This window comes from Clupea harengus, chromosome 4, assembly GCF_900700415.2.
Source record: "Clupea harengus chromosome 4, Ch_v2.0.2, whole genome shotgun sequence".
NCBI classification, from domain to species: Eukaryota; Metazoa; Chordata; class Actinopteri; order Clupeiformes; family Clupeidae; genus Clupea; species Clupea harengus.
In genome coordinates, this window is record NC_045155.1 from 16,694,950 (window position 1) to 16,709,540 (window position 14,591).

The window sequence follows — 14,591 nt, forward strand, 5'->3', positions numbered from 1 at the left end:
GCGTGGTGAGGATGCCAGGCTGTTTGGCAGATTGTTGCCATGGAGACTACCTGTGGCTGCTCTTTGGACTCTTTGTTTGAATTTCCCCTTTTCCCATTTTGGATATATTTTGTATTTGGCACATTTTGTTTCCATTTGTTTTGTTACTGGGGTTTCCCAGTTTTTTTTTTTCTTCCACGAGCTGGGAGGCTTGAGCTCTATGCTCGCTCTGTTCGTCCATTCGGAAACATGGCTTTGGAGGTAAGCTGGTGTCACCTTGGTCTGTCATCCACTTAGTTTTGTACATACTGACTAACACGTCTATTGAACACATTTAGGTTAGAGTCTCTGGTTTGGCAACATGAACACCCCTAGACCAGAAAAAGAGCTAGTTGCTGACCGGAGATTTTTAACAAAGATCACCCCTTTCCCCCCCAAAAAATGAATCAACCAATTTTGCACCTATTGTTCAGAAGCAAGCCTTTTATGAAAAGCACATTGTGTCTTTGATGTGTTCTCATTAGGCTAAACATGTCCATTAAACTAACAGGAGAGCTGTAAACCTCCACCTGGTCAAACCAGTGACATTATGTTTACAGGATTTTGACCCATTACTGGATTATACATTTTGATTTGTATTCAGTGTATTAAGAGATTACGCTGTTAGTCTTTATTTATTTATTTATTTATTTAGTGCGACCCAATAAGGATCAGGTACACAGAGAATTGTAGTGAAGTCAGTCTGTCACGTGGACTTTGATTATTGTGTCAGTGAACACTGAGCTCTCTTATGTCTCGTGCCATGCCACTACAGACAATGTGACAACTGTAAGCAGCCTTTTCCTATTCACACAATGAGGAAGACATACTTCATCAATTCTGCATTGTTAAAGAGTTATGAAACAGATATGCCAGTTGGCCAATAAAAACAGAGTTTGACCTCATGTCATTTCCTGTGATTCAAATGACGGGCAGCTTTATTGGGAGAGGACTGTTGACATTAGAGTGTGGCTCTAGAGGAACCCTTGCCTGAGGTGCCTCCACTGATGGGAGCATGTTTGACCTTCGCCCTTTTGACCTCTGCACAGGTGGGGTGACCACATTTGTGGCGCTGTACGACTACGAGTCCCGCACTGCCTCGGATCTGTCCTTCAGAAAGGGAGAGACGCTCCAGATTGTCAACAACACGTAAGGAAGTGCTGCACACACACACACACACACACACACACACACACACACACACACACACACACACACACACACACACACAGACAAGCTATTACTCATTTTTACAGAATTAAAACTCAACATTCACATAAACACACTCTCACACTCTCACACTCCCACACACATACACACCATCATCTCTTCTCTGAATGAAGCATATTTGGTTGGCAGCTGTGCCCCTAAACGGAATGTCAGCCCTTTGCGATGAAGGCTGTTGCCATAGGAACCAGCTCTCATGGCGCAGATGTGTGTGTTGAGGGGGATGGCAGCTTTTAGCCTGTCCTCTGTCAGACGGCGTGGATGGGTTCGCTGCCCCCTCCTAAAACTGGAGGGTCGTGGCTGCCCTCCTTCCTGCCGTACTGCTCTCTTCTCGTCTTTTTGTCTCTTCTCTTCTCTTCTCTTCTCTTCTCTTCTCTTCTCTTCTTCTCTTCTCCTCCCCTCCTCTCCCCTAGAGCGATGCCAAGCCAGCGTGCAGCATAAGTACATGTTGCTGTGAGTGAAGATCCATGCTTCTGCGGCCCGTTGAGGATTGGGTCGCTCTTTAATGTGGCACACACTGGTGTGTGAGATCAATAGGGAGGCACTGGAGCACACACAAGCACACAACTGCACACACACACACACACACACACACACACACACACACACACACACGAGCAGCCAGCTGACATGCTGACCCAGAGGTTCTTGAGAGGTTAGATGGAGTCATATGTTGATCCATCTTCCCTGCCGTTTGTGCTGTGCTGTGTGTGTGTGTGTGTGTGTGTGTGTGTGTGTGTGTGTGTGTGTGTGTGTGTGTGTGCTCCAGTGCCTCCCTATTGATCTCACGTGTGTGTATTTGTGTGTGTGTGTGTGTGTGTGTGAGTGAGTGAGCATGTGTGTGTGTGTGTGAGTGTGTTTGTGAGTGAGCGTGTGTGTGTGTGTGAGAGCAGCTCTGAATTGCTGTCACTCTGCTGAACTTAGTCTAAATCCTCCCAGTGAATTGTATTTGAGTTTGTATTGTCTGAGTGTTTGGGGTTTACTGCGGGTCAGTGGTTAAGACATGTTCTGAATGGAGTGTTCTGACACTCTGGCAGGATTCCGACAGACACATTGTTACTGGTGGAAAAACCCAAATATACAGTACTATGAGTGCCAATGTCTGTGGCAGATATTAGTAATAGTTTGTGTGTGTGTGTGTGTGTGTGTGTGTGTGTTTGTTTTTATGTGTGCGTGCCTGTGTGTGGGAGGGGGGTTGTTATGGGTGTATGGTTTTCAGTTCTTTTTTTTAGTTCTGGATCTGTCTGTGAGGACAATGGTTTTGCTTTAACACTGGATCTGTCTGTGCCTTCCTTTTTCCACCTCCTCATCTCCCTCTCCCTCTCCCTCTCCCTCTCTCTCTCTCTCTCTCTCTCTCCATTTATCCCCACTCATGCGTTCATAACTATACAGGAGAAAGATGAATTGCAGGTTGGTAATGATGTTCTTGTGTCTTTGTGCTCTCTATCACTGTGTGTGTGTGTGTGTGTTTGTGTGCCTCACACTGGAATGAGTTATCCACTTCCCAGCAGATCCTGCCATCACTCACCATTTCTCATAGAACTGCATGGACTCTCTTGAGATTCGTTTGGTTCATCTTAATGCATTTTGCCATTGTCCTCATGAATCATTTGTGTGTCGTTGTAGTGGAGGCTTTTTAGCAGGAGATTGCACCATGCCTGGACAGCACACACACGTATAATGAAGCACATGTATGAATGCCTTTATTATTATTATTATTAATGACTGCAGGGGTCACACTCACACAGTGAGCCTCTAGTTGAGTCTCACACAGAAGCCTGTTTGGAGGATGAAACATTTAGAGTGCCAGTAGCAGTCAGAGCTGCTTCCACATTGGCCATGTCCTTCGGGAAGTGCTCCTGAAGCCTGACTAGGTCACTTACAGTGGAAACAGTGGCATGTCTCAGCTTGTGGTCTGTAGTAACAGGCGAATCTGTCGACGCGCACAGGAACTATTTGAACTCAGGTCTGTTTCAGCAACGTGACTCAAAGCCATGTAGGTCATGGCTCAGACGGATGTGGTGAAAAGATTTCCAGAACCTCAAAAACACACTAAACTGGTGATCATTTTCCTTCTCTTTGTATATAAGGATGTGATTGACAGCTGGATTTGCCCTGTGATTCACAGGGAAGGTGATTGGTGGCTGGCACGCTCACTGGCAACTGGGGAAAGCGGCTACATCCCCAGCAACTACGTCGCCCCATCAGACTCCATCCAGGCAGAAGAGTAATTATAGTCGCCTAGTTTATACTCTCTCTGGCTCTATCGCTCTGTCTTTGCCTTTCATTTTAGCTCTCTATCCCTCTCTCTTTAAGCCCTGTCTTTCTCTCAATGTTTCTCTTCTGCTTGCCTTCTATGTTGTCTCACCTATTTGAGCTGTCTGTCTTCACTTATTGCTCCTATCTATAGTTGTTCCTGTAAGTGCATTGATCTCTGCCCTTTAATGAAAATGTTCTTATTTGTCTCCATAAAATAACTGCCTTAAATGCCATAATGATGTTTATTAGTTATCTACATTATAATCTCTCTTCCTCATTTCTTCATGGAAACTTTTGATGAAGCTGTAGGTCAGATAACCCTTGTGAAATTGCCACTATGTAGTAGGTGCCATGTAGATTCACTAAATATAATTGCATAACAACACATTGATGGCCTGTATTTACATAAGCCTATACTTACGTAACCCTAAGTATCAATCTGCTATTGCTCATCATTACATAATATATTAAAACGTCCTTAATTGTGTAGTTATCCTGTGACAAAAGCTTGGTGACAAAAATGTGACCAAATTTAAAAAAAACTAAAAACAACTCTGTTGTCAAAAAGGGCTCAATTATGGGAAGCACAAATACAATAATTTGTCTGAGGGTGTACATGTGTTTGTGTTTATGTGTATAATGTGTGTAATGTGTATGTTAGTGCACACAATGCAGGTGCGTATGCATGTGTTACAGATGTGTGTATGATCCAGAGGTGTATGTGTGTGATACATGTGTGTATGTGTATGCTGCGGGTGTGTTCACTAGCCTGACAAAACAACCCCTACATTTCCATAGTTAGTACAGCAGATACAGATATGGTACACCTGGCCTCTGTTCTGAAGTGTTTGTAAGTGTGTATGTGTGTCCGCCTTTCCCTCCCATTTCCCATTCTGAGCCTCTTTGCTCCCACACATATACACATATTTATCTGACTTCACTCTTCACCTTGTCTCGCCAGTCTTCTCAGAATGTCACTGGACAAAAGGTAAGGCCTGGTGATTGTAATGCACACGTCCTGTAGTCTACATCACACTACTGCTTTCTGCTCTTCCATTCAGGTCTGCATGTCTCGCACACACACACTCAGACACACACTCAGACACACACACAGACACACACACAGACACACACACAGACACACACAAACACATGCTCAAGCACATATTCTGACGCGTGTTCTTCTCTTTGTCAGGTGGTACTTTGGGAAGGTCACTCGCAGGGACTCTGAGAGACTGCTGCTCAACCTGGAAAACCGCAGAGGAACCTTTCTTGTGCGTGAGAGTGAAACCACCAAGGGTGAGTCGGAATGCTACATTTCTGTACATCTAGCTCTCAATTTTTCCATCCAATCGCCCTTACAATTTCATTATGTGTGTCTGTTCAAGTTGCCCTGTTAACCTTACGTTTTGATCCCACAGCTGTTCACAACTCCTCCCTAGTGTCCTCCACTTTTTAGTGACATAATTTAGTGTACATTTCCAATTCTCATAGCACAGTGGATGGAAGCGCGTGCACTCGCATTTTCTTTGACAAATTCTCATGAATGCACGTAAAATATGTGAATGAGTTGGATGGAAGCCCAGCAACTGATGCGGCTTATGCACGTTTGTCGGCAGCAGAAGACTTTACCACAAGGAAAAGGGAGAAAATAAAATGTTACCTGGTAGCCTATAGGCTACATCTGATGCCATGAAGGCCTAGGCTACAGATGTTACAGGTTACAGATGTTTCGTAATAGCCTTCAATTTAGCGGCTAATGTTTTTTCTTAATGGATACTATTGTTAAGTAATATAATCAAGGTTGTTGTCAAACTAGGTGTGCCTTATATTTGCATTTGTAACATAGACTGTAATTAAAACATGACTGGCAAGTTTCAAATTTGTCTGGTAAAAAAAATTCAGTCAAAAACAGTCCGGACCAGCAAGGAAAACGACTAGCGGAAACCCTGATAGATAAATATTCACAAACATACCAGGGGTGAGACAAGAGCAAACAGACATGTGATCTATCATTTCAGCTTGGCTGTCATGTAATGGTGGGGCCGCATATACTGGCACTTCACAGTCACCCCAACCCCACTGCCACTGCTGTGTCATTCACACACTTTTCCCCCTCATATATACACACATACACATGCCGATTCTCCAAGGCACATACATTCTCATACACACCCAACACCTACATATCCTGAGGAAAAGTCTATTCACAGGCTGTATGAAACTACAATGAGGAACATGAGTGAGAAGCTCGGGTCAGAGAGGGCCTCTGTAATAGCACTCCACTGAGGGCGCTGTAATAGCACTCCACTTAGGTGAACTCAGGTCCACGTGGAGAAGAGAGTAGGTGCTAACCGTTGGCCAGTCTCTGATAAGATGCTATTATGTCCAAATGAAATGGAGAAGTAACCTCACAGAATGAGGAACTGTCCACTCAAGCACAGAGTGAGGAAGATGCTCTTTAGCACAAATCCTTGAAACTTAGCTCTGAGTGTTGTATTTTTACCTACTTATGACTGTATTGTTGAATAATGTGTGTATTGCTGGTCCTGGAACATGGACATCTCAACAGATAGAAGTAGCAGTTAGATGAGAAGGCTGCCACACGGCAGAGGGGCCTTTTCTGATAAACCACGTGGCAGAGATACCTTTTCTGATAAACCACGTGGCAGAGATGCCTTTTTTGATAAACCACGTGGCAGAAGGGCGCTTCTGGAAGGCCATGCCGCTTCTGAGATGCCATGGCAGTGTAACAGGTTTCTCTAAGGCGCTTCTGAAAGGCCATGAGAGGCCACGAGATACCAGACTCAATACCTAAAAAGGCAAAGACACCTGTTATCACAGGAAACTGTGCAACATGCAGACTGATAAGAATAGATAACAAAGGGTCTCGATGTGGTTAATTCTGATTGGGTAAACAGGGGTACAGGGAAGAAGAGAGGTGGCTAGATCTATAAAAAGAGCTTGGGGACTTTGTCCTCAGTTAGTCTGCCTGATCGCTCTTGCCTTATGCTTAGAGTTTTTGAGATGCTCCATGGACCAGCTCAGCAGCAGTTAATAACTCGTCTGAAATAAACTGTTCAGTATCTTCACACCTGTTTGCCTTGAGAAGTTTCTTGAGAAGCTTTTAGAATTTACCACGACATGAGCTACTTGACCCACGCTCATATTTAACTACATCCACTCTCATGCACATTCACCCACAGGCACCCAAACACATACACCAACGCACCGCTACCACGTCTTGTGTCGGCGAGTGAGGTTTACTCACTGCACAGCACTGTACTCACTGGCTACAGTTACACTTACCGCCCTACGCCTCACTCCCATTCTGGGTCTATAGCACCAATTCTGGCGTTGTGTGAACAAGCACAGTCCCTCAGGCATGGGATGCAGGCATGCTAATCAGGAGGCTAAAACCCATGTGTGTTAGCATCTGTCGCTAGCACGTCTTTTTAAGTTGTCGGTGAGTGAGGATCACTCACTGTATAGCACTGCACTCGCTGGCTACCGTTACTCATACACACATGTGCAGACACACACACACGCAGCCAAACACATCCATGCAGCAATCCATTCCATGCAATTTGATATAATAACTGATGCCGCATAGCCTATGGTGTTGCCATAGTTAAGGACAAGAAAGCGGAATGATATTTAGAACTGACCACAACTGTCACACTACTCTGTGTGTGTGTGTGTGTGTGTGTGTGTGTGTGTGTGTGTGTGTGTGTGTGTGTGTGTGTGTGTGTGTGTGTGTGTGTGTGTCCTCAATGATGGACCCCGGTAGGGGGGCTGGGATAGGGGGCTACTGGGAAGAGAGGGAGAAGTAGGTCAGTGTGTAGCCAGGACTACATACCCACAGGCTATAAATCACTCTGTGTGTCTTTGTGTATGTGTTTGTGTGTAAGTGAAAGAGGGTGTGTGTGTGTGTCTGTGTGTCTGTTTCTGTTGCATAGTAGTTAAATCTGTTGTATGGCCACAGCTGTATGTATGCACATGTGAACAGACAGGTGAAAACATTGTCATGGCGCCACCTAGTGAATGCAAGTTACCATAGCATGTAAGGTGTTTGTTTGGGAATGTGTTGATGCATCATCTGGTGACATTTGAGCTGGCAGATAGTCACTGACATTCTCTTAACGGGCTATCCCAACAGAATCCACCATCTTAGACAACCTACCCATACAGTACCTATAAACTGCTGTTCTTAAATTTTACTGTTATAACTTAAATCAAATGCGTTTCTAAGGACTATAAACAGTTATGTTATAATGCATGGCTGCTGGTGTTAACTAAACTTGGAGAGTTTAACATGTCTCCAGTTTTCATTCAGTATTCTATTACAGGACTAGTGAGTGTCTGTCTGCCTGCTGAATATGTGTGTGTTTCTGTCTGTCTCTCTAGGTGCCTACTGTCTGTCAGTTCTAGATTACGATAACACCAAAGGGCTGAATGTGAAGCACTACAAGATCAGGAAGCTGGACAGCGGTGGCTTCTATATCACATCCCGCACCCAATTTAGCACACTACAGCAGCTGGTCAATCACTACCGCAGTGAGTCCCTCTCTCTCTCTCTCACACACACACACACACACACACACACACACACACACACACACACACACACACACACACACACACACACACACACACACACACACACATGCAGTTCTGTTTGAGCTGACAGGCCCTGTCTCTCTGTGTCCCCTCCAGAGCACACGGACGGTCTGTGCCACTGCCTGACTGAGGTGTGTCCTGTGCTGAAGCCCATGACTCAGGGTCTGGCCCGGGATGCCTGGGAGATCCCACGCGAGTCCCTGCGCCTGGATGTCAAGCTGGGCCAGGGCTGCTTCGGGGAGGTCTGGATGGGTAAGGGCCTTTCTGCATGTCTGTGTATCCCTTAGTCGACAGCGCTGTCTGTCTGACCCACTCTATGCCTCTGTCTGTCCGAGGTGTGCTTAGCATATTCAGTGATAAGTCCTCACAATTAGGTTGAATGACATTGTGTTTATTTCCATGTGTGTGTGTGTGTGTGTGTGTGTGTGTGCACTCAGGCACGTGGAATGGCACAACGGGAGTGGCCATAAAGACCCTGAAGCCAGGCACCATGTCCCCTGAGGCGTTCCTGATGGAGGCTCAGGTCATGAAGAAGCTCCGGCACGAGAAGCTGGTTCAACTCTACGCTGTGGTGTCAGAGGAGCCCATCTATATTGTCACTGAGTACATGGGACAAGGTCCGCAGCAGTCACACACACATTCATACGTATGCTCACATTCCTGGTATGACATCTTGGTATGGAAACACCTTGGTATGAAATGCGTGGAACTCAGTATCAGGTTTTTAGCCTAGCAGCTAGATATGGTTTAGATTTCCTGATATTCTGATAACCTGTACCTCACACTCACATTAGTTCATGAATTACACTCATATATGCAGTCATTTGTACATTTGTACTCTCACACTTACAGTACATGACAGGGTCTGTTCCATACTAAGAATTGAATACATTTGCACAGTGTTTTGAAATTAACAAATTAGACATAACTGTGATTCGGCCCATGGACTTTGCTGTCTGTGAATACTATTAAAAGCAGCATTAGTAGCCTGAGGGTTGTCGAGCTGTGTTCTCATGTATGTGCTGAAGAGAGCACACGTCACCCCATTACTCATTGAGCTCCACTGGCTGCCTGTAGCTGCTCGCATTAAGTTCAAGTCACTTATGCTTGCTTACAGAGTGATTGCTGGTTCTGGTCCCACCTACTGGTGTGCTCGTGTAAGGGCAAATGTTACCCCCAGGATGCTGCACTCGCCTAATGAGCGTCGTTTAGCACTGCCGTCTGTGCAAGTACGGCAATCCAGACTATTCTCATTCGTAGTTCCACGTTGGTGGAACGAGCTGCCTAGCACTACCAGAACACGGGCGTCCCTCTTTACCCCTAGAAGCTCTTGAAGACCCAACTCTTCAGAGAGCACCTCCCTTCCTAACTTGCACTTCTACTAGGACTTAACTTGCACTTACAGCAGTTACAGTCCTGCACTTTTTTTCTATTTCTTATGTTCTCTCCCTTGTACGTCACTTTGGACAAAAGCGTCTGCTAAATGACTAAATGTAAAATGTAATGTGCTGTGTTCTCATGTGTGTGCTGTGTCTGATTCCACAGGAAGCCTGCTGGACTTCCTCAAGGGAGACATGGGCAAGATGCTGCGACTACCTCAGCTGGTGGACATGGCCTCTCAGGTACATGTGTGTGTGTGTGTGTGTGTGTGTGTGTGTGTGTGTGTGTGTGTGTGTGTGTGTGTTAGTAACAGCAGAGTATATACTTTGGCGAGTGAAATGAAAATAGAAACTACAAGGGAAAGCATTCCATAACAGGTGTGCAATACTGGATCGGCCAGTGAAATTCCTGTGAACAAAGAGCCCAAACCAGCCTGCTCTTTTCATGCCTTTATCAGTCTTTCTGCTGCGGGCCTCTATTGTCACATGAGATCCTCTAAGTCAGAAAGACAGGGAAACCGAGAACGCAAACTATTCAAATGAATGCAGGCATATCGACCAAAATCCAAAAGCAAAGGTCATCCTGTCTAAAACGATCACAATGTATTTGTTGTTGAGCTAGTTCGAACCCTCACTTACACATGAGTTTGACACATAACGTAGGCTTAGTTAGTGCACTGCTAAATTGGATTAATGAGCTGTTCTGGTTAGGTTCTGTGATAAATTAAAAATGATCTCCTGTCTCAGGTTGCATCCGGCATGGCGTATGTGGAAAGGATGAACTATGTGCACCGAGACCTGCGTGCAGCCAACATCCTGGTGGGGGATAACCTGGTGTGTAAGGTGGCCGACTTTGGCCTGGCTCGCCTCATCGAGGACAATGAGTACACCGCCAGGCAGGGTGAGCGCCGTCGCTTTCTCTCATCAACTGTTTGACAAACAATATGAAGGATGTATTTCATCAATGCCCGTAACTATGTGGTGATGTAGAGATGCAATGCATACCCAAATGCCTCTCATTCTCACAAACACACTCTCTCTCACACACACACACACACACACACACTCTCTCTCCATGGATGTGCAGGCACTCATGTATGTTCCTCTTCTCCCTCATGCAGGGGCCAAATTCCCCATCAAGTGGACAGCTCCTGAGGCTGCTCTGTACGGCCGCTTCACCATAAAGTCAGACGTCTGGTCCTTTGGCGTGCTGCTGACTGAACTGGCCACCAAAGGCAGGGTGCCATACCCAGGTACAGTCTTCTCCCATGAGCCAGCCACCTGAGATCAGCTCCAGTCTCAGAACCACTCCCATGACTCACCTGAGATCATCAATAGTCTCAGCCTTCAAAATGACCAATGCCCTAGTGGTTATGCACCAGTGAGATCTGGCCTCACTATGTCTATATATATATATATATATATATATTCATTAGATGGCTCTTCAGAATGCTGCAAAATCATTAAAAATAAAGAGAAATGTATTTTATTGTTTTGGCAACTAACCGTATAATAAGCGGGAGAGTTTATAGTCATTCTTGCTAAATGAACATCTTCATGACGGTAACAACAAAACATAACCTGTTTGTCCTGTTCGTCCTGTCAGGATTTATTGACTAAACATGATCCCTTAAATATCTATATCTGGACTCTTGCCCCCCCACTCAGGCATGGTGAACCGTGAGGTGCTGGACCAGGTGGAGCGAGGCTACCGCATGCCGTGCCCGGCGGAGTGCCCCGAGTCTCTGCACGACCTCATGCTGCAGTGCTGGCGCAAGCTGCCCGAGGAGCGGCATACCTTCGAGTACCTGCAGGGGTTCCTGGAGGACTACTTCACCTCCACAGAACCCCAGTACCAGCCTGGAGAGAACCTTTAGACAACCCCCTACGGCCAATCACAATCATTCATGTCTGTGTGTCCATGTGTGGCAGTGTTTGTGTGTCGGCGGCGCGTCAGTTTTGGTGTGAGTGGCGGTGTTGATCTAACCCCAACACCTGGAGAGCGAGGAGTGATCAGATAGTTCTGATGGTCTTTGAGTGTACTCTTAGTGTGTCACCCCTACTGTATGAGGGGCTGTTGTTGTATTCTTCACTGGATTCACTGGTCGGGGGGGTTGGGGGGGGGGGGTCATGGTTGTTATGTGGGTCGGGCTGCAGGTCATGTGTGATTGATCAGAGCTCTGGATCTTTTGTTCAGCCTCGCTCTGCTTTCTTAAGCCCCCCTCCCAGCGTACACCCCCCCTGGCAGATGCTCCAGATCTGTCAGTCACCCTCTAAACTGCTCCCCCATTTGCCCACTCTTACCCAGTTGCCTGCACCCCTACACTCCACCCCCGACAAAAAGACTGCTGACACGCATGCAGACAGGGTTCAACGGGTTTGTTCGGCAGTCCTCATTAGCTTGACTGTCTTTCACACACACACACACACACACACACACACACACACACACACACACACACACACACATGAAAAATACAGATACAGCTGAGCCTGTACAGTACATTTGTACATTTTGTGTGTAGGTGTGATTCTGTGTATGAGTGTGTATGAGTGGCTGTGTGTGTATGGGAGCATGTATAGAGAAATGTCTTCCAATTTATACCAGTGATCTCAGAAAAAAAATTCTCTTTAAGGTGTGTGTATGTGTGCGCGCACATATCTGTGTGTGTGTGTGTGTATGTGTGTGTATGTGTGTGTGCACATACCTGTGTGTGTGTGTGTGTGTGTGTGTATGTATGTGTGTGTGCACATACCTGTGTGTGTGTGTGTGTATGTGTATGAACATGTACCTGCTCTTTTGTGTCTGATAGAGTGAGTGAAAGTGTTTGTGATGAAAGGGTGTTTTTCACCCCTCCTTGTATTTTATCGTGGACTAACTGGAGCTGGTGTTGTGTGAAGGCTTAGGGTGTGTAGGGCGCTCGAGTGGAGCTCTAGAGACTGTCAGTCATCAGCGACAAGCCCAACCCTCTGACTCCAGCACCCGGCCTCTGAGTCTAACACATCAGCTATCACGCCCAGGATGCAGCTGGTCTCTTCAGGAAGTCACCATCTGATTCCTTTTGTACAAATGATAAAAAACTAACATTAAGTATATACAAATACTACTGATCTCTAAATGGGAACTACTACCCTACATTTTTGTGCCAATGAGAAATATTTTTTGTACTTTCTGTACTTTGTATAAAGTGTATTTTTAATAATCCAATCTTTTCCTATCCTATCAGGAGGTACCTTTGACAAATCTGTCATTAAATCTATGCTAACTTGCGTAATATGTCTTTCCCTGTAATCAGAAATATTGTCATCCAACCCCGTCCAGATAGGACACAGTCATGGGAGATGTGTTGTGACAGCTTGTGTATTGTTCAGTCTGAAAGAATGAAAACAAACAGTTGGACTATGTATAATTTCCGATGTGTAAGAGTAAGTAATTTCATCTAACCAAAAGAACATACAAGAGGTGGCTTACCTATTGTAGAATGATTCTGTATGTTAGTCGCTGGCAGTCTTCTACCACTACAAGTACAACTGCAAGCCTGGCCATGCAATGTTGTAGTGCAAAGTGAGTCAGCTCCAAGATTAGGAGCATATATGTGTGAAAGGCTCTAATGAGAAGGCTGCATTTGCAGGGCCTAAATGTCAGTATAATGTGTGTTCTGTTTGAATTACAGCCTCTGAGTTGACAGCATTACATCAATAAACACACACACACACTGAATCCTCAGACAGTGGCATTCATTCAGCAGGTATCACTGTTTTGTCAACTATATGTCTTGTAAGTGGCAGTGATGAACGCTGGTGTAGGATGGCAGGAGTATGGCCTTTCTTATTCTCTCAACATCCTCCAATCATTACTGGGTATTGTGCTTCTCTAAATGAAGAGGGGAAAAGAAGGGAAATCACAATGATGGAGATGAGGGTGGTGGTATTAAGGCTGTTGGTCCTGATGAGAATGACGTAGAAACGCTAGCTGTCCTATGATGGCATATAGAGGGGCATGCAGGTTTAGCGGTGCTGTAGGCTTTTTATGGTTCAGTAGCAGATGGATGGGATCCACGGAACCTCACAGTTGTAAATACATTTGATCAAAATGTCTTTTTATTGTAAATGTTGCATTCATAATTTGTTCCTATTTTTACAGAATATCTTCATCTCCCATTTTGCTTATTTTTTTTTCATTCCCAATCTCTTGAGTCACACTTGCCTTGTAACAACAGACATATACAGCCTCAATAGAGCATCACACAAGCTTAGGGACTAAGACTATGGCCAGATATGTGTTAGATCATTGGGCATCTTAATCCTGTTGTGTTCAATGGAATGAGCCATTGAATTCGATTCTTCTGTGATGGCAAAGCAGAAACAGGAGGTTACAGGAGAAACCAAATGTTGTTATATACCCATACGCCAAGACTCTACCATTCATCTGCTTATCTTTAATACCTGCATGTCTCGCCTCACTCAACTCAAACACACACACAAAGACACACACACATACACACTGTGCTCCCATTTATCCATTAAAAAAAACCTTGGGGTGTGTGTGTCTGATATTTTATGGACAATAGTTACTTTGTAATACAATTATTATTGTAAAAGAGAGTAGTTCTTTTGACAGGGGACTTCATGGTGATGGATTACCTTTTGTGACCAAAATCCATTGTATTTTCTTCAAATGGGGATGCCAAAAGTTGTTTTGCACAAACCACTTTTATGTCCATAGCCTGCTGTCCTAATGACTGCTGTAAAATGTTGAAATATAAACTTTGATACAGAATATTTTATCAAATGACAAATGGACTGTCCCTTTTGTATAATCTGATTGACAAATTGTAAAAGAATCTGTAATGAGATGGCTTGAAAGTATCTTGATCATTTTCTAGAATTCTTCACCTATGCAGTTGCTAGGTTTTATTGTCCTTTTTCCATTTTAAATTTAATTTAAGGCAATCTTTTGTACAGAGCTGCAAGGTCACATTTGTCAAATCAAGTTATAATTATCCTTGTAATCTATGTTCTCTTTTTAAAAGTGCAATAAATTATGTTTCTAAAGGTTGTGTTTTGTTATTAGATTTGTATATCCTG

General features: G+C 44.7%; 1 protein-coding gene across 5 annotated transcripts in view; it reads left to right on the forward strand.

Annotated features, from left to right (window-relative positions):
* Positions 1-14,558, forward strand: part of src (v-src avian sarcoma (Schmidt-Ruppin A-2) viral oncogene homolog) — a 37,298-nt gene extending 22,740 nt beyond the window's left edge. For 2 of the 5 annotated variants that reach the window (XM_031566417.2, XM_031566416.2), the window contains exons 3-14: positions 1,068-1,167; positions 2,638-2,655; positions 3,374-3,472; positions 4,466-4,492; positions 4,700-4,803; positions 7,912-8,061; positions 8,221-8,376; positions 8,562-8,741; positions 9,670-9,746; positions 10,251-10,404; positions 10,625-10,756; positions 11,172-14,558. In XM_031566417.2, coding sequence (XP_031422277.1) covers positions 1,068-1,167; positions 2,638-2,655; positions 3,374-3,472; positions 4,466-4,492; positions 4,700-4,803; positions 7,912-8,061; positions 8,221-8,376; positions 8,562-8,741; positions 9,670-9,746; positions 10,251-10,404; positions 10,625-10,756; positions 11,172-11,380 — 1,406 coding nt within the window. In that variant the 3' untranslated portion in view covers positions 11,381-14,558. The remainder of the gene's footprint in view (positions 1-1,067; positions 1,168-2,637; positions 2,656-3,373; positions 3,473-4,465; positions 4,493-4,699; positions 4,804-7,911; positions 8,062-8,220; positions 8,377-8,561; positions 8,742-9,669; positions 9,747-10,250; positions 10,405-10,624; positions 10,757-11,171) is intronic. The other 3 variants (XM_031566419.2, XM_031566418.2, XM_012834491.3) reach the window with 3 other exon arrangements.
* Positions 14,559-14,591: the final 33 nt, after the last annotated feature.